Source organism: Pezoporus occidentalis, unplaced genomic scaffold, assembly GCF_034315485.1.
Source record: "Pezoporus occidentalis ecotype Australia unplaced genomic scaffold, CSIRO_AGI_Poc_V1 ctg75, whole genome shotgun sequence".
NCBI lineage: Eukaryota > Metazoa > Chordata > Aves > Psittaciformes > Psittacidae > Pezoporus > Pezoporus occidentalis.
This window is the reverse complement of record NW_026916104.1, coordinates 2,407,778-2,433,675: the sequence shown is the minus strand read 5'-3', so window position 1 is coordinate 2,433,675 and position 25,898 is coordinate 2,407,778. Positions and strand designations below refer to the sequence as shown.

General features: G+C 39.1%; 1 protein-coding gene across 9 annotated transcripts in view; it reads left to right on the top strand.

Moving 5' to 3' along the window:
• SATB1 (SATB homeobox 1) overlaps nt 1-24,904 on the top strand; it is a 92,474-nt gene extending 67,570 nt beyond the window's left edge. For 5 of the 9 annotated variants that reach the window (XM_062602068.1, XM_062602070.1, XM_062602069.1 and 2 more), the window contains 3 exons: nt 19,800-20,003; nt 20,462-20,557; nt 23,186-24,904. In XM_062602068.1, the coding sequence (XP_062458052.1) occupies nt 19,800-20,003; nt 20,462-20,557; nt 23,186-23,668 (783 nt within the window). In that variant the 3' untranslated portion in view covers nt 23,669-24,904. The remainder of the gene's footprint in view (nt 1-19,799; nt 20,004-20,461; nt 20,558-23,185) is intronic. The other 4 variants (XM_062602071.1, XM_062602072.1, XM_062602073.1 and 1 more) reach the window with 4 other exon arrangements.
• Nucleotides 24,905-25,898: the final 994 nt, after the last annotated feature.

Below are 25,898 nucleotides of genomic sequence, written 5' to 3'. Positions count from 1 at the left end.
AAATATTTCTAGGGATAAAGAAGTCTCCCTTGCACAAAAAAGAGGCTTAATCAAACATATTATTAATAGAATCTCACTTGAGAGAGATCCATTGTTGTTTTGTTGTTGGTTTTGGGTTTTTGTTGGGTTTTGGTTTTGTTTTGTTTTTAATTTGGAGATATTATTGGTTTCCTGCTTAGAACTGGAAATCCTAGAACAATCACTTCCAGTTACTGAAAAGTCTGGAGGATGCATATTAGAGAATGATGCGTTGGTTAATAGTTTTGTTTTTAATATCACTAAAATTGAACATTGCTGCTCTTATCATATTTTGAATAGAAAAACTTGATTAACTCCCAAGTGTAGTCTGGAGTTGTGGTATAAAACATTGTGTGACCTAAAACAGCTCTGCCATTAGTAGGGCAAAGATAGTTGTTTGCTGGAGGGCCTTTTTATTAATTTTGGTTTTTAAGAAACTGATTTGGGTCAACATGAGATTGGGTGTCTAAGTAGCTGGCATCTGCAAGGTGGCTGGGCTTGCCTGAGCCAGGAGACTGCAGATAATGTTCTGCTGACAGGAGCACTTTGTACAGAAGAGTTATTAAATGATGCACTACAGAAGTTTCTATTTAGCTAGTGCTGAGGTAAAAAACAAGCATCTTCCCTTGTGCTGTGTTAGTGCATTTGGCAAGTTACCTGGTTGCCGGTGGACCACATGTAGACCTGATGCCCAACAAACCAGCTGGCTACAGGGGCTCAGTGTGGCAGAGGTCATAGCACAGGGCAATGGTGGGCTGGAGGGAACAAGAAGAGATTGCAGTGATGTTAGTGAGGTCGAGCTCTGGCTTACATGAGTGATGATTTGCATAGTTGTGGTTTCATGGCACTCTTCGCTGGTGGCTTGTTGGCTTTCCCAAAGAAAAGGTACTGTCTTTGAAACAAGACTGGGGACTCAGCTAGAATATTCCTTCAGATGTTGAAATCTTTTCCCATATAAGAATGTATGCATTCTGTATATTTTTAAAGTTTCTATGTTTTTAAGGATCGATATATTATCTGCAACATAAAATTATTTTAAATTCAAAATATATACTTTAAAAGTTACTATGGTTCTACTGAGGAGCTAAGGAAGATATTGTAATTCAAATTGCTTGAATACGTTGTATCTTTGGGGAGTTTTAGAACTGTAATTGACAAAAAACTAATGTCAGTATTTAAAACTTTTTTATTTCAAGTTGAGTGCCTAATAGGTCTGCGTGTTTTTTTCTTAGATTATGTTGAAAAGAGAGCTTTAGAAAAATGCATGCAAAAAAAAAAAAGACAGAAGGGTTTACCAAATGCTTTGTGTCTGCTCCCAGGTTGTTGATTTTTTGTGGCAGAATGGCAAAACTAACGGCATTGTTTACTAAAATTGAATCAGCACACCTGAATAAGTCAAAATGAAAAGAATCCACACATAGATTTGTGTGGTACACGTTACTTTTACAGTTTAATCATAGTGGGGGTTTATTAAATTTATAACCTGACAGCCTGATTCAAGTAATTATAAAAGCACATTCTTAATTTCGTTATTTCAAACAAAAAAAGTTGATTTGTGTAATGATCATTAAGGCATCATGGTTCAGTAACTGTGCATTGGTTACAATGTTCTCATGTGGGAGCCAGGAATGAGCTTTTTTTCTTGATGGTGACAGATGCTGAAATCTAATTTTGTTCCATAAAAACAGACAAACAAACAAACAAACCCCAAACCTAAAAGCCCGGAGAGATGAAGCAAGTAGAGACTTTTAGTGTTTCTGTATGTTTGCTGTGGTTTGATAAGTTACATTTATGTTAACGGCTTATCCTGAAAAGCTGGGGCCTACACATGCTGGTATGAAGCTGGGAAGAAAGCAAAACTTTTCTGAAAATCATCCTATGTTGCTCAAGCTTTCCTAAATTTAAAAAATTACAGTTTGCAAAAACTGAAGTAATATAAACTTCCGTATTCCAAGAGTCCCATATGTTACAGTATAAGGACATTAGCCTGCGTTATTATACCTAAATGAGTTTATAGTAGGATAAGTACATAAAGTCAGTGCTTTTCTGCAGCATCAATCCTGTTATTTCCTGAGTGTGGCTGGCTACATGAAAAAATGCCCTCCCTTCTCACTGAATAAAAATGCCTGTATGTTGAAGGTGAGACAGTTGCCTCTCACAGAATTGTGCTCCAGTTTTAGTTTTAGAATAAAACTAGTGGAGTACTACACATACATCCAGAAACTTCATATTATTGTGGAGAGTTCTGACCCGTTACTTTGAGCTGTGGCACTGTGCTGCCTAACTTCCTGTCCTTCTGCCCCCATCTTTCATTTTGGTTAGGCAGTTAGCCCCTTGGAAATGAGTTGTTTTGCATGCAAGACATAGAGGTAAAATCACTGGTTCAGTCCATGCCAGGGACTCCATCATAAGCCATCAGGCAAGTATTTTGTACAGTGGTATTTTATTAGCAGTGTTTGACTTTTTGCCTTAGTGTGCACGTGGAGTGTCCTCCTTCCAAAGGCTGTGTGCAGAGGCACACCAGGTAGGCATTAAGCAGAGCATCTAACACTGAGTAGAAGGGAAGGAGTTAAATGGGAAGGGAATGCTAAATATTGGCACTAAATTGCTTTTGGCATGCAAATACCATGCTTTTCCTGACATAAATATTTTCAGAATAGGCCATTAGAGTTCAGGTATATAAAACCCTGCTTTTACTGGAAATTTTAATGTTGTAGTAAACCCAGAGATTTATAGTGAAAAATTGATGTCTGTTATCTCACTTTTTATCTTTTTAACCAGCAGTTTTATAAATGCTATATCTTTGATCTGGCTTTTTCCATCTAGAGACTAAGCTATATACTCTAATAGGAAAGTAATTTTTAAACAGCTTCCCACACTGAACAAGCATGGTATTGTGGATCTGGCACAAAGATGTAACATGCCATTACCGCAGATATAGAACAATTTATTCAAGTATTTTCCAGCTGTGGGGAAAGGAACCTGTTTATCACCAAGGGTAACCCTCTGTTAACAATGTGGCTTTAAGAGGGAGAGCTTGAAATTTATTTCCAAAGCTGTTTCCTCGGGGCACTGCACCTCAGGCTGCCCCAGCAGGGTCCAGCCTAGGGAGCAGGAGTGGGCTCAGTCCTTTCCCATCACCCTGTGTCTCTGTCGGGTCCTCTCCTGCCTTTGTCTCCCTCAGAGCAGCTGAGTCACTTCCTGGGTTTAAATCTTGGCTTAAAAACCTCCTTCCCGCCCCCCCCCCCCGCCTTGGCACACAGTGAATTCTCTGTAGAGCGGAGAGGAATACTGCACAGGGAGATGCGAGGTGGAAACAAATCGTGCTCTGATGTCTGCCTTTTTTCCACTGGTCCACCTTGCCCTCACGGGAAGGTGAGATACAGTGGTCAGAAAGCACTCACTGCAGAAGTGCACCAAACAGCTTCCATTTATTTTATTTTACTATTTTGTACTATTTTCCTCTCCGTTCTGCTACCCTTGGGTGATTGCTTTGGCAGCTGAAGAGGTGCCATGAGCAACAGGAGTCAGGATGGGATCTGGTGTCAGCAGGGATTGAAGAGGAAGAGTGTGAACTGAGAAAGCAAGATGGGCTTCTGCGCGCGATCAAGAATTGCCCCATAAAGCGACGTGTCATTCAGTGAAACTGTGAAACTTGGCAGATAGAGCTGATTTGTTTCTTCCACAGAATACCATGTTGCAGAGTCATAGTATGTTCTGTCTCACTCAGGTCAGAGGGAAAGAGGTTTTCGGGTTTCTATTGTGGGAACAAAATGAATGCTTAAAGAGGTGCTCCCTCTGCCCCATGTCCTCATCTTTTTTTACAACATCTCAGTAGTAAAGGTTAAAACCTCGGAAAACTTTCTCACGATTTTCTTTTTTTAATCAATTCTCAGAAAAAGGGTGTCAAAATTGAGTTCAGTTAACTCATTTGTCACTCAACCTGGCTAGACCTGGCGAAGGGCCAGCACTGATTCTGGCCGTATCCCACATTATTGGCATGACCCTGGTGGAGTGGGTTGACTTCAGTGAGTCTTGGGTCCCCGCTAGTAAAAAGTAAACAAAGATGCACTGAAGAGGAACCTCCATAAAATCTCCAAGGTGATTCATATAAATGTGCAATTGCCCATGGAAATCTGCATGGGGGGGGGGAAGGCATTAAAACTTGAAATGGTTCAAGCCGAAGGAAAAGGTACAGAATCGAAATTACTTAACTGGTAAGAGGATTACGATGACCTCTTCAGACAGCTCCTTGGGGCCATGCAGCCCTTTCAGCACGTAAGGCAAAGGCTGGATTTGTTGACACACGGATGAAAAAGTGTGTTTCCGAAGCATGCTTTCCATGTGGGGTCCAGCTAGAGGTTCCCAGGGAGGTGGGTGGCAGCGTGAGCTGTTCAGAAGCTGCTTACAATCCCCATAGAGGCCGTTTAAAGAACAGGTAGCAGCTTCAAGAAATGCTGTATATTTGAGCCCTAAGGAAAGCTTCCCTGGAGGGATGCAGTGCACACCTGCCCTGCATTGGTCAGGAGTTAATGCTTAATGCTGTGACAGCTTCAGCCTGCAGCACATCCCTGGGAGGCGCTGGGGCTGAGATCTCTCAGCACCTGGCAGGATGTGCCCCTGCAGGTGGCCAGAGATAGCAAAGGGGGGCTCTTGGCTGATTTTTGTCTGGTGGAAGGAGCACGGATGTGTGGGAGAAGCTAGAAGTCCAAGTTGAATTCATTAAATGTACAAATGAAAAAAGAGAGCCAAGTAGAGGAAGCTCTTTACAAAATATGAAATTCTGTTAAAGCAGCAAGACGGCACAACATAAGGAATGTTTGGTACATGTTATTGAAACTGAAAAATCAGAGTATGGAATGAATTGTAATTTAGCATAATCCATAATTTCACAGTTTTCATTTTGAATTATTTATCTTATATGATTTGATTAAAGATAAAACTGGCTGACAAGATCTTGAACGTCTCTGCATGTCTTAATGACAAATGAAAGAAGTCCTCATTATAACTTCACTGTTTTAAAATTTTTATTTGTATTGTTTCTATATAGCTCCCTTTTATTTTTAAAGCATATTTCAGATACGCATTGTGTACATGCGATTCCATAACCCATCAGGCTTCAGTGTTGCCTCAGTACCTCTGATTCAGTAAATCAGATCATAGGCAGCATGCTGTCATATAATAAGGTGTCTGATCCTTATTACCAGTTTGTTGATGCACAGACTCCTTCAAATTGACCATTGCAACACATGGTTTCCCCTGAAACTAGCTGTGATAATTAGCGTGGCTCTAATGAGACAGAATGTCACTGATCTTGTGCTGAACTGTCGAGTATCGACGCTACGGATGGGAACTGTCAAAGCTTGCCATCTGTGACAGAGCTTGGCATATTCCATTTGCAAGGTAGAGCATGCTCAATAGACTGTTTTTAAACAAATGGTCCATTTCTTGATTAGGGCTCTGTGTTCTGTTACCGTGGAAGACTTTATATCATAGTTAAACTTTTTCTTTTTTCTCTCTGTTTTTTTGCTGGGGTAAGCTTGTTATGAAATGAAACCACTACTAATTCTAAAACTGGTGCCTTCAATCTTCTGCTAGCTTTTGGAGGATAGGTAGGGGGAAGCTGAGCATTTATTTCTTCTTCTTCCTTCCCCCAGTTGTCTTAGTGTGGTTCTTTAGAGGCTAGCAGCTCCGCGAGGCTTTTATCTGATTTTTGTAAGCAGTGAGGGTGTAGTTTTGAAGGCTAGAGGAACAAATCTAAAAAGTCTTAGATGCCATGCCACGGAGGCACGTGCGCCCGGGATGAAAGATGTGACCGGTCAGGAGAGTTGGGCGCCCCAGCTCCCGAGACCGGCCCTGCAAAATGCCGTGCAAAAAGTCCAGCACTGCTTATCATTCCAAAATATGCTTTGTTGCTTTTTATTTCCTCCTTCTCTGGCAGACCACACAGGGCTTGTTCTGAAGAACATTTTCACTAATCTGATCAGGCAGCCAAATACGCCGGGAAAACTGCTTTAATGATCCCACTAATTACCTCAAGTCAATATGAACTGTATTATTAGACTGAGGGAAAATATTCCATTAGGTCTCCCCCTTGGGAGTTTCTCCGCTTTGTGATGTCACAGAAGCCTTCGCCCTCTCGCTTGTAATTAATTTTATTTACACACGCAGGCACGCACAAGGTCACACCTGCACAACCGGAGCTGGCCAGGGAGCTAGTGGCACTCAGGCTTAATCAGATCTGTCATAATTACCATTCTGCATGTTTCTGACACACGCTGTGAAATATTTCAATTTAACTGCCGCTACCAGCACAACCAGATGTAGTGTGAGTGTGGCTGCATTGGAAATATTATTCCTCAGGATAAACTCTCTCCTCCTCCTTTTTCCTCCCACCCCCTCTCCCTTTTACAGCTAATGTGGCACAGAAGCTGATGTATCCTGTAAATCTTGAATGCAGCGCTAGATTGATAACAGCAGATTAGACAGTTTAACCACAAACAGCTTGTTCATTTTTCACAAATGAAAACCACATGTGGTGTAACTAAAATTTCAGGCTCCTTTTTTTTTTTTCCCCCCTCCTCTTTGGTTGTTGTTTCCTTTTGTGTGTGTGTGTGTGTGTGTGTGTGTGTGTGTGTGTGTGTGTGTGTGTGTGTGTTAAGGTCTGCTTTCACTGTAAAGGAGTGAAATAAAAGAGTAAACATATAGGGGGGAAGAGACTGCCGTCTTCAGAGATTATTTCTCCGTGACCTTTATTAAAAACCTTCCTTGCTTTGGCAAAGAAATCAGATACCGCACAGGGGGTTTTGTGTCTCGCTCTGAGACTTTCAAATCTCTGGGTTTTATGCCCACTTATTAAAGAAGTCATCCTACTGTGCTGGCTTTTTAAAATAACATGCCAGCAAACACCTTGCTGTAAGAAGAGCTTCTAACCAAAAATGTAGCCTTCGCTGCTGCCTAAATTTAGTAGAAATAAAATTTTCTGCCAAGTTTTTCACTATGATTTTTTTTTCTTTTTTTCTCTGATAAAATCTTCCCCTCCGTTTTCCTTTGGGAAAAAGATTCATTTTAAAAAAGAATCCTCAAAGTGTCTAGAATTTTGGCAAAAAATCTATGTCTTTTTTTATCAAAACATTCCAGTATTTCTTATGTGAACAGATTCAGGTTAGCTCTTAGGAAACTAAATGTTGTCTATAAATTGTTTTGCTTTTTTATATTTTTTTTTCAGTTAAATTGTTCAGCTTCCCCTAATTAAACAGCCTTAATATTAAGAATGCAATTTTATACAAAGTTTATAAGATTCTAAAACAATTCTTACAGCAAGGACAAAAAAAAAAAGTAAGTGTGCAGAGTGGAACTGAGCAGATTCCATGGAAGCTGTTGCAGGTATTGTCAGGCAAGAGGAGTGGTCCAGTGCATCTGACAGAAATTCATCAAATCTAATCTGTAATAAGGCTTCCAGGAGAGGTTTTTAAAAAACCATAGCTTTACTAAGAGTGATTATTGCCAGTGATTTGTGGTGCAGTGGCAATTTCAAAAGTGGAGGAGACTGGAGCTAAGACTGTTTAAAGTCAGTGAGAAGAAGGTGAGCAGGATAGTTTCTGAAAGCCACTGAAGGCATTGCTTGTAGCAGAAAATTTGGCTACATCGATGCCCCTCAAGACTGCTGCAGAGTGGGTTAAAGACCCATGCTTTTACCACTTGGCCAGCAGTTATAGACTTCGTTACGAGTCCTCCAGAGCTGAGCTGGAGTAGGTCGGCGTAGGTGTGCAGTCAGCATGCCTTGCTTCCTGGCAGTGCCACCTCCATTACTGAGTCCCCTGGGTCTGTGCAGACCCTGAGCAAAGGGGAAATCTCATCCTGGAGGTGCTATGGCTGCAGGTGTCTCGAAAATGAGTCTTGAGTAGGGCAAAGAGGAGGGCAGGAAGGGCTTACATTGGAAGAGATAATGCTGAAATGAACGGTCAGGATTCTTATGAGGGTCCAGAAATCCAGCTCTTATTTCTTCACAAAACTATACAAGAAAAGTGTAGTTAGGAAGCACTAGATTGCTGAAAGGAAAAAAGCATGATACCCTCTCCCACCTCCTTTGAGTCTTTTATTTTTAGTTTCTCTTTCTTAGGTAAAGGTATTTCAGTTCCTATACTCCAGATGCGTGAATCAGCTCTTCCCCAAGCAGCACCTGCTGTCTGCATGACAAGAGCTGCTGTTTCTGGCAGGATGGATTTTCTTAATCTCTCCTCCTGCTTTCTTGTATGCTCACCTTCTCTTTTGTTTTCCTCTCACCATCCTCAGTAATTCCTGTCATTACAGCTCTCCTCTTAGCTCTCCTTTCTCCCACCCTGTTCTTCTGCCATATACACCCTCACCATTCACTCTCACTCCATCTGCCTCTTTCTCCTGCCCCACTGCTGGCTCTGCGTGCAGGAGTCATATCCCAGGTACATCATTCCCTCACACGGTCACTGTACAAGAATCCTCTTGTGCTTGAGGCACAGAATAGGCACCCCAGGCCCTTGGGCTTTGCTGGGGGGGTGAGGAGCTGAGGGCTGGTTGCCAGTTCTATCAGCTTCATGGGTGAAACATCCTTTCTTTCCCCACATGGTGACACAGATTTAGCTAGGCAGAGAGCTGTGTTCTTGATTTCTCAGGATGCTCTTGCCTGCTGTGGGAAGATCACTGGTTCAGGAGGCTTTTGAAGATTCAACATATCAGTATTTTAACATAAACTAAAGCAGCACTTAAAAAAAGGGGGGGGGGGAGTGAAGTTTGAGTGAGCTGTACGAGAGTTAATGATGTATGGAAATGAAAACAAAGCTGTAGTGGCAGAGATGAGGAGGAAGCTGAGGAGTTAGCGAGCAGCCCGTGGTTCCCGGCAGTGGGGGAAGCAGGGTACCAAGTAAGCAGTGCAGAAAACAAAAGCGAGCTCAACCCGTAACTAAACAGGAAATAACAGGGTAAAACTCCAGAAAAAAATGAAAGCTGCTAAACACGATGCTGCAAAGGATAAAGGCATCTTATGTAAACACAAATACACAGTAAGAAGAGGTTTGTTTAAAGGAGTGACCAATTACAATTCAGGTGAAGAGTTGCTGGGCAAAGGAAAGAATGAGCAATAATAGATGTGTGTTTTCTCCCTTCATGTTAAACTGGTAATTCAAAACATACTACACCTGAAAGAATATTACAGTATCATTGGGTGCAAGTGATGAAGGAGACAATGTTTTGTTCGAGATAATTTTTAATTTCACTGTTCCCGAATAATTTCTCAGTCTCTCATTTTTTTATTTTCTTCCAATTTAACCTCTTAAGTTAAACTTCAGATTTTTGGTTAGGAATTACCCCAAGCTTTTGGCATATGTGATCAGGCTAGGACACGCATGCAGCTAGCTAAGTGGGGAAAATTCCAACTTACAAGTATTTATCTAATTCCAAATCTGCCAAATTTTATCTGAAAACACATTGTTATTCAGTGTTCGTCTCAATTTTATTCCTGTGCAGTGTCATGTTCCCTTACTTCAGGATGGCACTTGAGAAGCATATGAAAATAGTTTTCAGGATCTCTGTGAACTAAATATGTTCAATGGTCCTTTGCAAATTCAGTGAGGTTTTGGACCCCAACTGAGCAAGATTTGCCAACATATCAGTTAAGTCTGTGGGTTTACTTAGGTGACTAGGTATTTTACTGAGCCCTGGTGCTTAGCATCTCTAGCGTATGTAACATGCAAGCCAAAGCTCTACAGGTACAGGAACTTTAGAATGTTTATATAAAACCAGTTATTTTATTCATTTAAGCTGTGAAGGTCTTAAGTGAGATTCTTTTTTTTTTGATTTGTGGCAGCCAGTTTGCTTCACCTCTGATAAATCATTTGCTGCTCGTAATTAAGATTCTCTCCTCATATTGAATAAACAGATTGATCCTTTTCACTGGGGAAAGGGGACAGAGGGATCAGGACAGGAAGAAGTGTGCCTGCTCCATGCAGTGCTTGATTTAAGGGCAGAAGCTTGGGCTGAAAATACAGCTGGGGCTCGGCGTGGCTGGCGCTGTCCTTGGCCAGTGAGGAAAAGTCTAAGGCTAAGAGCTGCTCTGTCTAGGAGCTTTTACCTCATGGCTGCTCTTGTCCCCATCCTGATGGCAAACTACGGGAAAACCCTCATGTTGGTTCCCACCCAGAAGGGGGAAATCTGATCTCTCCAGCTTCCCTTTTGATCCAGCTTTCCTATTCTTTTAAGTCTATGCCTAAAGCAAGCATGGCACAAGTAAGGCTATTTTAGCTTTCTGAGGGCTTCACTGCCATTATCTTTCCATGGGTGAGATATAAGCTTGTGGCTGCTCCCTTCTCATTCGCTGGGAGGTGTCTTCTCTTTCACAGATGTGGATTTTAAAGATTTTTTTTAACTGCGTAGAGGTAATGGGTGTTATTAATTTTTCTGATTATTTCTCTGCTTAACAAAATCTAAAGGAAAGTCAGGGAAAAGTTTCTTTTCAGTTTCCTTCAGACTCTACTCACCCTTGGCATTATCAGAGCATTAAGCATTCTTCACTACAAAACTGAGAGCCAGAGAAGCCAGCTGAACTGCAAGAGACAAGTTAAAAGAAATGTTGCTCAGAATATTTAAATGTCTAATTCAAATTTACATGAAAACATTTAGTTAGGCCATAAAAATGTGAAAGGATGTCTGAGAATGGATTTGAGCTGTGTATGTTTTGGAATGATGTCGCTTGTTGGAACATCTTGTCAGCTGAACTGAATTTACAATGAAGTCCAAATATCTGTGAGCCTGTGATTCCTCAGTGTGTGGTAGATCTTTTCCTGATCCAAAATGAATTCTGGAAAGCAAAAAACATATGACAAGAAGCCATGGATTTAAATTACTCCTTCTGGAAAATTATAATCTTAAGAAAATCCAACAATGGGATATACAGATGTATAAGTAATTATGGAAGTGACATTTTAGCCCTTTGGCCTTTTTACTGGAGGTCTTTCCCCAAGGGAAATGTTAAATCTCTGTAGGCAATGTAATAATAAACATTTGCTGTTCACTTGTAAACTGATAGTAGTAAAAAAAGATTTTTAAAATTGCCAGGCTCTTTCTATTAAAGACTCTTCTCTAACTAAACTGCAGACATAGCTGCCATACAAAAATTGATTGCATGTTTAAGAATAAATAAATATGGGCTATTAAGGGTCGTGGTTAGATTTAGGGTTGTATTTACTTTCAAGGGAAGCATCAGTATTGCAGTGAAATCAGTACTTCTCTCTACTTAAACAGAAGATAAAGGGCTATATATTACTGGTCACCCTCTGTGAAACCTACTGACCCATTTTATATGCCTGTACTATAAAAAGTAATGTACCAGACTAAGACTGACTTATTTAATAATTAGCAGTTGAGTTTTTTTGTTTAGATTATTTTTTATTGTTAAGTTCATTTTTGTCACACGTTGTCTCATGGTTACAATGCCAATTGAATTGTGTATGTGAAAGAGGAAGGATGTGGAGTAGAGGAAGGCAGAATAAAGCTTCACCCACTGATTTTTGCATCTGTTACTTTTTCCCCTTCATTTTACATATGAATGCAGTTGCATTTTATGTAAGATTTCAAAGGCATGCACGTTATGTTTCTGATTAGGGCTTGTGCCTATCTATCATTGCTAGGCAATTGAAGGCAATACTGTAAAAAAGATACGTTTGAACAAGGAAAAGGAAAGGTGGCAGAGGCTGAGAGCAGAGAAACCAAGCTTGGGAGAAGCCCTTCATTCAGATTACTCAACTCCCTCTATACTCAAAAGTAATGATACTTATGTTTTCAGTCAGTTTTAGAGTTATATTTTAGGGTTCTTTTCTTTCTATGAGCTGGTGGTACATCTCAGGTGCTCATATGCAAGCAATGTACCCACCAGGTTTGATACAGTCTCAGACCTTAATCTGACAAGTTTTTTGGTAGCCCTGGCTCTTGGCTGCTTACCATGGCTCCAGCTAGAAGGAGGGGTCTAATATGACAGACAGGGCTGTGGGAGCAGGGCCACAGCTCTCCAGGTCATTTTGTTTCTGTACTTGTTTGCTTGTTGAATCTTAGAGGTTGTTTTAGCAAGTTTCCTTTTCCTATTTATATATTTGGATGTTTACAAGACTAGAAATATGTATTTAATGTTTAAGTGCTGCAGCTAGGGAGGAGGAAAGGCAGAAGGAAAAAAATGTTAGGAATCCTTTTCCCCCCAGGTAGCACCAAAATGTTGTGGTGAAATACAATCAGTATTACTGCTAACTGTTTGGTCATTGCACTTTCACAAAGAAGAGGTGGAGGTAACAACCAGACAGATGGTGTAACTAAATAATAGGTTGGATAAGACATTTAAGGAAATGGCATAATCTGCTTCAGTATTCTTCAAAGGAATTTTTTTCCTGCTAGTGAAGTTTACCTTTCTTCTGAAAAGCCCTATGAGGTTGTGGGGTTTTCAGTTTGTTTGTTTTGCTAAATCTCATCTATTATGATGGCAGATACAGATTTATTTAAAATTCACATCTGGCTTCCCCTTTCAATGTTTTAGTAATGAAAGCCAGTAAAATAGATAAACCAGAAATATCTGAAGATAAAGGACAGCTTCAGATTTCAAACTTTCTCTGATTTAGGGAAACGCTCAAAGGCAAAGCCTGAATCTTAAGGCTGATTAGCGTAAATAAAATACTAAAGCAACCATCTTTTGGGGGACATTTATTATCACTTAAGACCACATCTCAAGGAGAGGCATTCATATTCTATTATCTCTACTGGTCTCCTGGAACAGGCTGAAAATGAGCTTTTGCTTCCTGAATTAAAGGAACACAGTTTTGTGAGAAAAATCCAAGTATTGAACATTCACAGCAGTTTTTAAAATGGCTCAAAAGTATGTGCCTCACAGGAGTCAGTGTTTGAAATTACTTGAAAATACCATGTAAACTGAAAGGATTTTCACTAACAAATGTGTTTATCAGTATCAAAACCTACTAAGTCTAGATTAGTAGAGTATTACTTTTCATACATCAGCAAAGTATTCAGTTGCCTTTCTTTTAACAGGCTTCAGTTCTTCCATGTAGCATTTAGGACTATTCGGTTTTGCATAGGAGATAACCAGGACAATTTCTATATTTTATGAAAGAGAAACCTGCAGTCAGAATAAATTTTGTTGCAATCAGGAAATTCAAGAACTTGAAAGCTAAAAGGGACCACTGTTGTCATCTAGGCTTGTTTTCATGTCTGAACCCACAGGTATTACACCCAGAAAGAAGTCAGCTTTATGTAATCTCAGCCAGAAAATGAATTTTGAATGAAATGCTCTGTTAGCCTGTGTGTTCTTTCCTGCTGTACTTTTCCAGATAGTACAACGTAACAAAACCAGCATTTTCCCAGATAAATTAAAGAAATGTCCATCATTACTTATTTGTCACATTTGTTTGTACTGAAGTGACATTTGCTTATTTTGCTTCTCAATGCCATATGCATGAGCTTACTGATTCAGAACTCCCTGAATTTTCGATCCTGTTGAACACTGTGAGAAACCTCAGTTGAAGGGTTTAATGCGTTTTCCAATCAATGTGCAGGGGAAATTTGGCCTTATCAATTTAAATGCTGGAGTTCCTTTCATTGCATTATGGAAGAATCTTCTCTAAGCAGAGATTATTCTTAAGAACTTCATAACATTTAAAGGTTAATATGTTAGGTAAAGAACAATATCTTAAGACAAACATTTTTATTACAGGACATGAAGGGATAGTTCTGATTAAATTAAACGATTATTTGAATGGGAAAGAAGACAAAGTGCATCATTTCTTGCCCTCAACTTTAATGCCTTTAATCAAATAATGACCTTCTGGAAATAGTTAATTTTAAGCATTTGGAAAGATCAATACCACTTTGCCACCAAAAAATGGCCCAGATGATGAAATTTGATGTATTTAAAGTACCATTTCACCCTTTTAACCTAGTAAATAATTTAAAATGCTTTCAGTACTCCTTTGCTACCATTATGTATCTCATTCAAAGTATTATGACTTTTCCAAAAGCAACCTTTCTGTGCAATGAGCAGCTTACAAGTTTAATACTTAAGACTTTAATACTAAGACTAAGACATATACAGTAGGGGTGAAGTCAGCCTTTTTTCTTCTTTTCTATACATGGATTCTATTTTGAAAAGAAATGGAAATATCTATGATGAATGCAAGCATTTGGAACAATAATGACATTTGTAAAGCAAGTTGGATGGCTTTTGAAGGGGAAAAAAATGAATCTTTAAAGTTTAGCCAATATTTCAAGTTTAGTCCGCGAGTTCTTTTCCTTTGTTTTGTCTATGAGCTTCTGGGCTAAAGGTGAAGGATTTGGGTTGCTCAGACAATTAAGAGCCCATTTTACCAAGCGTAATTTCATATCTGTATTCTATAAACTGGAGTGCCTTCAGCATTGTAAATAAAAAAAAATTGCCCTCTATTAGCATGTTTGTGGGCAGATTAAAAACAGTCTTCATTAGCATAAGTAACACTTACAGATTCTTTTAAAAGTAGAAAATTATTTGCTGAATGATAAATTGCTAGCTTTATAGTTAGTTGCTGAAAATGTGCTCATTCAAAATGCCTACTTTAGTTTAGTCTACAATACTCAATTTTTTTTGAGTTAGAAGTACTGTTTAATGGATTATGTACTTAGTCTTTGTTCGCAGTAGATGCTGAAATGCATTCACACTTTATGCTAAAATGTTTGTATCAAATATCACCCTATTTAGACTGCTTTCTTTTAATACCATATATTTTTATTATGCTATATGCCCCAGAGAATGATACAAAATAATCTTAGATATACTATACGAAAGAAAAACTGTTCATGTCTTAGCAGTTATACCTTTTTAGGCAAATTACAGCTCTTCTAAAAAATGAGGAGTCTTTGTTAGTTATTCTATAAGAAATATTAATGAGTTAGCAAATTTTTATCACTATAACAAATTCACCAAATTAAAAGAATGTAGTTCCTCTACCTTGAAGCCATTTCTTCACAGATTAGATGTGTTTGTTGCTGATTTGGAAAGCTTCATCCAGAGAATATTTTTCATTATTGTAATGCTGCTCTCTTTGATCTACTTAGGGTATTTACACCTTAAGTGCAGATTTTCAAATCTCTTTTTTTTTTTTCTTTTAATAAGAAAGATACCAGAATGAAGGAATAATTTGTTAGAAACTCTGTGTGAAAGAGCAGAAGATTTTATTTAAACACAGCACAGGTCAGGCTGAATAAAATAGCATTTGGGTGCACAGATAAAAATCATAGATGCTTTCTTTAAAATAAGCATGCTCATGGGCCTTGCAGAGTCTAATGTTTGGCAGTTATCCTCTTTGCGCTTTTCCAGCAATAGCTTGGCAGTTCGGCTTTCACAGGTTTTTTTCTCCTACTGTCTTATGTTTCTTTACTAAATCCTTATCAGAAAACCAGACAGAAGACTCTTATTTATTTTAAATATCTTAGGTTTAGCATCTTTTTTTTTTTTTTCACCATTTTCTTGCTTACTGTAGCAAGACCTTTGCAGATGGTACTTGGTTACTTGAAAGTGCATAACAGTATTTTCTTTGTAGCAGATGGATTTAAGACTTTTAGTTCCCAATAAATGTAGGTTTACAATACATAACTTTACAGGATTTGTGTTGTATATAACAGGTTTGAACATATTATCTCAGAATTCATCTGCATGGCATTTTCAGCTTATCCAGGGCCCATGCCAGTATTTTAAGTAATAGGGAGAGCATAGTGATTGATAGCAGCTAAAGGCGTGATTTTGAATAGAAACAAAGGTTTTAGAACAGAAGGTGTCAAATTAAACTTTGTCAGTTTGAAAAGTAGTAACATCCTGAAAGTTCTCCAAACATATTTACATGTGGCTAATGTTTATATTTTGCTTTGTACTCTCTTTATATTCAGTGTAATGTTGCCTGGCAAATTTACTCTGTTTTAAAATCAAGGTTGTTCCCAGTGTCAGTGCAGAGTTTTGGGGGGTTTGCCTTACTGCACAGATATATCAGCTTCATTATTTTAAGGCTTTTTTTTTTTTTTTTTTTTTTTTTTTTTTAGCAGTGCACTATATATGCTGTATAAAGAGGTTGTGATTTAATATGAGTTACAAAGAGTTCCTTATTATTTTGTGGTGGTCCTTTCCACTTCCTCTAAGACTGTAAAAAACAAACTAAAAACCCAAGCCCTCCTTCAAAATAAATTATTTGAACTAGACAAATTGCTTTAGACTTAAATGAGTATCGGAAGGGAAAAATCAGCCCCTGTTACATTCACTTGTAAATTGAACTGCATTAACTACATCAATTTAGATTTCTTTAGGTCTAATGGAAAAAAACCCAAAACTTAAAAATTTTACAGAACTTAAAATTCACCATTAGGAAAATCTGTGTGATTACATTTCTTAAAATTTATAAAAGCATTTCGTGCATTCTCATTTAGCTGACTTCTACAAATGACCTTTATGTCAGAATTCTGAACCTGAAACTAAATGAAATACTCATGGGGGTTTTTGGTTAATTTGAGCCAAAAGCATATCGGTACAAAGTTTTTAGTCTCTTTACAAAGTAAAGCCCTACAGCCTGTAACTGCCCATTCGCTATCTGTTCTGAGAATATTTATGAGAGCAACTTTCATAAGCATTTTCAGAAATACCATGAAGACAAAAGAACTGTTTATATCTTTGTAATTTTAGAAGAATTCAGTTGGTTGTTTCCATGTGGCACATCGTATGTTTCATAAGAGTATGTCTGCTTCTTTAAAAATGTGATGAGCCCTCTGGAAAAGACATTTTGGTAGAGTATCAGTCTATTCTGTGTAACGTGTCAGAGGCATCTGATTTCACTATCTCAAAATCACTGCTTCCACGAAAGGCTAGCAGAGACCTGCTTCAGGTTACAATTCATCAAATCATTTTTATGCAAGGAATTAGAAGTATTATTTCAGGGCAAAAGTTGATAGAGAAATACTGGAAATAGAATGTTAGCTATCAGTAGTTAATAGAAATAAGGTCTGATATAGTAAATGTAGCAACAGAAAAGACAGGAGAGAAGGAATTTCTTAGTTAACAAAATTATTGTGAAATATGTTTAATCAACACAAAATGTGATTGTTTAGGAATTGTTTTTATTACTGGACATTTACAAACAGTTTCAACCAATTTTTTTTTCCCCAAAAATATCTGTGGTTCACATGAACACCAGGCAAAATATGTGCAGCTTCTAAATGCATGGCACAATTTCTTTTCCAGTGTGTCTGAATAGGTGCCATGGAAGGGGACATGTTGTCTTGTCTTTTTTTTCACTTTCACCAAACTCTCACGATAGTCAGCTCTGCTCCCTGTTTCACCATCATTAGAAAGAAGGCCAACGGTTTCAATGTGAAACAGTGCAAACTCCAGACAACTAAAGGGCAATTTTTATGCTTCAGGATGGGCTGATTATTTCTGTGCCTGTGTTGTTGGGTTCTCTTGTTTCATTTTAGTTTGTTTTGGTTTTTTGAGGGGAGGGTGTGTTTTTTGTTTGTTTGCTTGTTTGGTTTTGGGGGGTTGTTTTGGGGGTCTTTCGGTTTTCTTTGGTGGGGTTTTTGTTCTTGTTTTGTTTGGGGGTTTTGTTTGGTTTTAATTAAAAATTTAAGAGCTGCATTTCAATTAAAATATCTAGATTTGTTTCCCTACATCATCTTCTCTCTTCTGGCCCCAGTAAACTACCCATGTTTTCTGATCGCATCAATATTAACTCACTGCAGAAAACTAATACTGCTGTTGAGCGTAACGCAGCACATAAACCCATGGAGGCAAGGTGGGCAGAGAACTGTGAGCAACAAGTTGATTTTTGTTAGGGTCACGGGGAGTTTGTGCATTAGCTTGTTAGCAGGGGGCCTTACAGTGGGGAGAGAGAATCCACAGACCCTCGCTCCTGCTTTAAAAACATGCCACTCGGTTCCAGCTGTGACAGGCTGTATGTTAGGTGCTCTATTTGAAGGCATTTGGCCACGTTTCCCAGTCAGCTTGCTAAACCCTGGGGCAGTACCCAGCATCCAGCCTCACCATGTGGTCAAGGAATGGGATGCAGCGGAACCCTTCTGCTGCCACTACTCTCCTCCCTCCCTCGCACACCTAGTGAGCACCCAGTAGATTTTGGTCCCGTGTAAATTTTTGCTTCTCTGCTCTGCTACCACCATCTCTATAACATTTCTCATTTTGATTATTTCTGTTTCTCGGGGGCATTTTCTTCTATGTCATTTGTTCAGTTTTCCACTTATATCCAAGAGAATATACTTCAAATTTTTATACACACCTCACTAAATATTTTTGTATACAATATGATTGCATTAGATTGTTTGTTTACTTTCACCTCTTTCTATTGTGACAATATTTTTACACTGCATTTATTAACTGTTAGCTAAATATATGAATGTCTTCAAGAAAATACTTATCTATATTGTATCTATGTCTCTATTGTATGCATTAGTAAACTAGTCTGGATAAACCATCTTCCAGCTACCAGTATATATAAAAAGGATCTAAAAGCTTCTGTACATTTATATTATTTGTTGATTCAATAAAATGTCACATTATCTTTCCTACAGCATTAAGAAATAAAATTGCATGGACCTAGTTTTGAAAACAGATCCTTTCTTGAAGCTAAAAGAAAGGACATATGCGTGTTTTATATATGTAATATTTTGTTCCTAAATTTTATTATACCAAAAAATTGCTGCTTTTTCACACTGTGGCAGCTGGAGTCTCTGCACTCTTCTCTTAAAGCTACCAGTGCACAGCTGAGAAAAAAATCCTCAAATTTTAAGAAGACATAAGAAAACAATTGTTTAAATTTTCAAGATGAACTTGTATGTCTCTTTTAGAAGCAAATTATCAGCCACTGCCGTTCTTATGCGAGATTCTCTAGCTGACTTTGTAGTATGTATCCCAAAGCCACATCTGAATTAGAGGGCAGCTTGCTGTATGGAAATGGTATAAAGGGTATATCAGAAGCTTGAGTATACCTTGCTCCCCACACCCCACCCCCCAACTGTATGGTTTATGCACATAAACTTGAGACAGTAGGTTTTTTCTGGGTCTGTAAGAAAAATGCTGTAGTAGATAATCATCTGTCACTTGCGATAAGTTCACCTGCAGAGGCACCTCTACTTGTAGTAGATACAGGAAGATATTACTTGTCTAGTGAAAGGATTCTTGTCTTTCCAGAGGATGTTAGGGAGCTCCTCTACTGCTATGATTTGAATTAGGCAGCCCTACACTCAAGGCAGGTATTTGAAGTACTTCCTTGTCTTTAGTAGTATCAGGATTTTAAAAATTGCTCAGCAGACAATCAGCCAGCTCCCAAAACACAGGTCAGTGCTCTTGGGCAGCTGTATCCTTGCCTAAAAGGAAATAGCACAGTGAATGTACTGGCAACAGTGAAACCTCTGTCGTGCAGTGGGAAGCATGTAAGGGATTCTGCCTCCAGCAACCATTTGTTTCAAAGCAAGCAAACAGCAACACTGTGGTGCTGGACCAAAGGGAAGGTGCTTTCTGAAACACTTGCAGTTGGCGAGGAACTGTGAGATAGCGCAGCAGCCTCTCGGTGTATCAGTGTTTGCTTTAAGCCCAGCCTGTGCAGTGAAAGCCCCTTCCTACTGGGGAGAGTGTGAAAGAATGCAGCACCTCTAAAGTACGTGTTTCACCCTCATTTTGCCCCTCCTGAAGTGAGGAAAAAAACTAATGTTTTGCTGGTGTTATCTTCAAGGGGTGGCTTTGTGAGCTGTTACGTTGGAAAGAAGATCCCTCACCAGAGAACAGGACCCTCTGGGAGAATCTCTCCATGATCCGAAGGTTCCTCAGTCTTCCTCAGCCTGAACGTGATGCCATTTATGAACAAGAAAGCAATGCAGTTCATCACCATGGTGACAGGCCTTCCCACATTATCCATGTGCCAGCAGAACAGATTCAGGTTAGTTTACCTTGGCCAATCCCACAGAGCGTTAAGTAAATAAAGCTTTAAACGAAGCAAAGGAAATTAGTGTTTCTTTCCTCCCAGCCAGGCTAAATGCAGGTCTCCCAGTATGAGATAAGAGCACGCTGCCGTCCACCACCAGAGTTCAAAGGACAGTGTGTGACCACCCATGGTTTTTGTTTGGGTTAGGTGGACGCGGTGGTGCAGAGGCAGCTGTGTGTGGGGCAGGTTGAGCCTCCATGCTGGCTGTGCCTGGCAGGACAGGCGGCAGGACCAACAGGCAGGGGTGTTTGGCACTGGTTGTCAAACTCCTTACCATCAAAGCAGGAGGACCTTGTCCTGCTGCTCAAAAGCTCGACTCGAACCAGGTAGGAATGAAGGGAAGAGGATTCCTCATCCCGCTTTATCCCCAGTTGAGGCTGGGGTGAGTCAATGTTTGTTTGTTTTTCCTTCAGAGCCCCTCTCCCACCATCCTTGGGAAAGGAGAGCATAGAGGCGCTTTCTTACCAGGCCTGCTGACCGCTGGACCTTGGCTGGGTGCTGCTCCGCAGGTGAGCTGGCACAAGGGCACTGTGTCAGGGAGAGAGAAGAGGGATGCAGGACCCATGCAACTGGGCGTGGAAACAGCTATGCTCTGCTCTGGGGCATTGCTGGTGGTGTCCCGTCCTCCAGAGGGGAGCACACCCTTTGCTCACACAGGCACTGCAAACTGGAAGCCTCACCACCTGTTCTGCCAAGTACCATAGCCAAGGTTGGCCATGCGGACTTCTGTCTCTCCGAGCTGGGGACTTTTTAATCCCTTCTCACAAAAGACCTGAGGTCAGCCCTTTAACTGCTCCCTCTTAAAGGGCGGATATTATCCCATGCTTTCCCAACCTCAGCTGAGACCCAGAGTATCATTTGTATCACCTATACAGAAAAATATTTACAAAGCTAGGAAGGATAGAGTTATCTCGCAGCCAGAAACAACATGAGTATATATTAAAGATAAAGCAAACTGAATAAGACAATCCCTAAGGATATCAAGTACTAAAATAATTGTGAAAGCCTGGAAACTTGCTGTTTGATTTAACCAAAGGAGAAAGATCTATATTGAGTAATAAAGCAGCACTTGTTTGAAAACGTACATTGTTTTTAATAAAATCACTTCTTAAAGGGATAAAAGGCGAAGCTTATGCAGAGTATAAACATTCAACCAGTCTTCTGCCACTTACTTAGATTCTCTTGCCTTGTTGATGAAAGTTGTGTGTTTGATCTCGCAAATATTATTCACACAAGCAGTTGCATTGTAATCTCTTAATATGAATTGTAAGAGTGAGGATTGGGAGGTTGGGCCTGAGTTTTGTTTCTGCTCTTCTACATGGCAGTTGTTGTAAATGCATAAATATGTAGCTAAGACACAAGTTTTCAAACTGTATATACAAAGCCTTCAGTCTTATAAGAATATAATGTGCTGGGAGTAGTCTTGAATCTCTTTGGGATTGAAGCCTTGAATGGGACTGCTCACAGACCATAAAACATGAAAGGATGTGAATAGGGATGAGGCAAGAGCCCTAATTCCACTGGCATTTGTGTCAGATCTTGCAATAAGGTCATTACTTAAAAGCAGTGGCTTCTAAACTGGGCGTTGAAACCTATGTGAAGTCTCTAGAACCACAAGTGCACTGCAAAGTGAGCAGAATTATAATTCTTCCAATACTTATAATACTGTTTGTACAGTATTTTGTGTTTCTTAGGATCTCCAACTGAGCTGCAACTGCAAGCTTGGAAACCCCTACCATCACACAAAACATTGTTGAGGGGAGACTCACAAAGGGAAATTAAATGTAGTGATAGCAACTGCTTGTTTTGCTGCTGTTGTTTTTAATAATAGCTGGTGGTTTGTACCATATGACAAGAGATTTGCTGATCCAAAATATCTTGCTAACCAGTGCTTCCTGTGCTGTGAAACAAAGAATTGTCAACAAAAACAGTAGCTGATAAATTTACTTTTGATTTCAAACATGATCTTGTAGTGTGCTGTATTCTGGTGGTAGATGAGAAAAGCATTTCTTTCCCTAGGGCTCAATGCTTCACCTTTTAAGAATGTTTCTGAATACATGCTTGCAAAACTTCATTTTAAGCTCTTGTTAATTATTTACATCATGATTTGCTTTATCTTATTCTTCTGATGTGCATACTGGCTCATTTTTATTGCCTGAGTTTTTGGAATGCAGCATGTTCCCTTCTAATGATAATAGTGCAACTTATTTAGAACTTTGCATCTTAGTGCTTTATAAATATTAACTAAATAATCCCCAGCACAAACACAGAAGCAGATAAATGTATTTGTTCCCTGTATATACAGTGGGATACTTGAATATGGGCAAGACAGACCCTCTTTGAAACCACAGGCAAGAGAGGTCAGAGCCTGAAGGGGAAATACAAGTATCCCACCTCCAGATCCCTTTGTCCTTGCCAAGGCTGGGTTTGACAGTGTGACATTAGGCACTTCCAGCTAACACATTCTGTGGTAATGTTTGCAAGTTTGACAAGACTTCAGTTCACACCAAGGTCAGATCACCAGTGAGATATTTCTGCTCTTAGCTAAAATGCTCTCCTTCTCCCCGATCCCCCACTCCCTTAGTCTAGCTATTGATAGAGATTTGCAGCCCTTGTTTTTGAGCAGCAGCTGCTGCTGCTGGCAAAGCTCCTGTTCGTTTGCCCTCATCTGGCACTTTTCTCACTTTGCCCTCGCTACAGTTCTGGCTAAGCTGGTCAAGTTAATCCTACACTATGTCACCTACTTAGCATTTTGCCTTCTCTGCACTTGACTCATGGAGCATGTTCATTAAAATCTGTCGGCTATCCGCATCGATGTCACATCACAGGCATTTTCAGTCAGACAAAGTCAGTGTTCCTTCCCCCTCTCTGTCTCACCACCCCTTTATCCTTGCCTCTGCTGACACACAGACAGACACTTGTGAGTTATGCAGAGTTACTAACTCATATTTTAATTCAGGTTCAGCAATAATGGGCCTTGTTTGGTTGGTTGGTTGGTTTGGTTTTTGTTCTTTAAACTTACTAAGCCTTTGTTTATAGCTTTGCAATACCCCACACATACACCTCGGATTTTCTTGGTAGCATAACATGTAAGCAAGAGTACATGTACAAAAAAATTGCTGTGCTTTGTCTTGCAGCAGCAGCAGCAGCAACAACAGCAACAACAGCAGCAACAGCAGCAGCAACCAGGTCCCAGACTACCCCCAAGGCAACCGACAGTAGCATCACCAGCTGAATCTGAGGATGAAAATCGTCAGAAACCCCGACCGCGAACAAAGATTTCTGTTGAAGCCCTAGGGATCCTACAGAGTTTCATACAAGATGTAGGCCTGTATCCAGATGAAGAAGCAATCCAGACTCTCTCTGCTCAGCTTGACCTGCCCAAGTACACCATTATCAAGTTCTTTCAGAACCAGCGATATTATCTCAAGCACCATGGGAAGCTGAAGGACAATTCTGGTTTGGAGGTGGATGTTGCAGAGTACAAGGAAGAAGAGTTGCTCAAGGATTTAGAAGACAGCATCCAAGACAAAAACGCAAACACGCTTTTTTCAGTTAAACTAGAAGAAGAGTTATCGGTAGAAGGGAACACAGAGATTAATGCTGAATTGAAAGACTGATCTAAAAGTATTATTTTCTTTCAACAGTGCCACTGGTATTTACTAATGAAATGAAAATTCCATCTTGCGTTCTGTCAAAAAACCTTTATTATTCATTGTTTGGCCAATGAATCTTCCAAAACTTGCACAAAAGTTGAAAAAAGGATAATGCAGACTGCACTAGATGTTTTACTCTGTTTTACAAACTGCTTCGCAGCAACAGATGAAGCGTTGAGGATTGTTTGATATTAATTTGTGTTCACTGGATACACTGTGAGTGTACCCAATAAGCATGATACCAGTGATTTTGATTCTGGAGCCTTCAGACAAGCATTACAACTTTTGTGATTTACTGTTTTTCGTTTCTGTTCTGTTCTTGTTTTTTAATTATTACTGTAGCACTCCACACTTCATCTTTGGAAACTCACATTTATTTAAAAAATGAAATAAAAAGAGTTTGTTACTCTTGTACTATTGTATGTTACAAAAGAACTATAGACTGTGGAATGCAGTTTAAAGATAACATATGCCAACAAATGCCTTGTATTATATGGCACTGCCGTAATTCAGATTTGTTTTCTTTTGGAAATAAAGGTCACTGTATTTTTTTTTTTCCATTCTTATTGTTACATGGTTTTAAAGAAAATGAAAAAGAAAATGTGAAACACAATTTAGTCCTCATTATTTATTTGTAGATCCTGCAGCATCATGTTGTAATTAATTTTTTTGGAAGTTTCCGTTAAATGTAATATTGCTTCCCTTGTTATCATACTGATTTTTTTTTTCTATTTATAAATGTATTTTGATGGGCAGTAAAACAAAGTGTCTTAAAAGTTTTAAATAGAGAAAATGTGCTTTACACAGTTGCCTATAAAAAGTGCTCTATGTTATCCAAGCAATTCATACTATAAGCTTCACTCTTATTGTTGTATGCAATTTTTACTATCATGCAAATAAGCTTAGGTAAATAAAACTAATAGATCACCTTAGAAACTTATGCAATTAATGTGAAAATAATTGATGTTTGCAATGTGTCTTCCTTTGTTTTACAATCAATTTTAAAGCTACAGCTGTATAAATTTTCTGTATAAAGGTGTATTTCTTTTTTATGAGTTTATTGCTATGAAAACACCAGTTATTTTGTTACAGCTGGCTGTTTTTATAAGTGTATCACAATTTTCTTTATGCAGAAATGTTCTGACTAGGAGTGGTTATTGACTGTAACTACACAATTAAAATTGTTTGTATGGTATGATATGGCAGGGTTTGTCTGCGTATGTGTGTATCTGGGAGGAATAACTTGTTCTTAGTGCACATTGTACCTTCTTGCCACCACTTTGAAGATGACATTTCAATTGTTCTCCTTTAAAATCACAGGCAGGTTTTCTTTAATGACCTCCTTAAAATTTGAATTTAGATAATGCACTTCAAAAGGAAACCCAGTTTGGTTATGAAAATCATAACCTGTCTTTTCTTGGTTTAAAAACTTGCCTGCCCAACAGAGATAGCAGGATATTATTGAGTCAAAAGGCTATCAGGCATAAACATATTTACAGTTCCTGGCAGTAATGCACTTATAATGGATACAGCTGATTTTATTTTACACTAGAATTATGCTAACACTATTCCTTGCACTAATGTATAAACATTAAAAAAAACATTAATAGTCACAAAGTAAATAGGAAAGATGGGCTTCGCACATAGTGGTCCCCTTCTAAGAAAGATTATTTTTCATGATTGTTAATAAGGTTGTTGATAAAGTCATAACAGTTGGTGAGCTCTGAATTTATGCAGGGCTCACGTCTAGGCTAAAGAAAAGTCTGCAGCTAGAAGTTGTGGAGCACACACTGTTGTTCTGCTTTTCCTAGGAGGGAAATAGCTTGCACCCAGTGCGATTCACGATTCAAATTCAGCTCAGTTCTTCTAAAATGACTGAAAGTTTGTAAAACTCGAGTTTCAAAGGCACAAACAATTCTTAGGTTGCAGCAAATTTCTCACTTAGTTTTATTAGCCTCTTTAGGAAGACGCATATTAGGCAGCAAAGCAGGTTTTCATTCCACGCATTTAAAACTGCCACAGGTTGCCCAGGTGCTCTGTCTCAGTGCCCTTGGGGTTCATTGAGCAGCTCCCAGCTGCGGCACCTCTTGGCTTCTTCCAGTACTCTACTGGGGCTGCACCATTATTTGGGCTTGGAAACAAGTCCAATCAAAAAAGATGAGACTTAATACCTCTCTAGGATGGAAACAAGCCT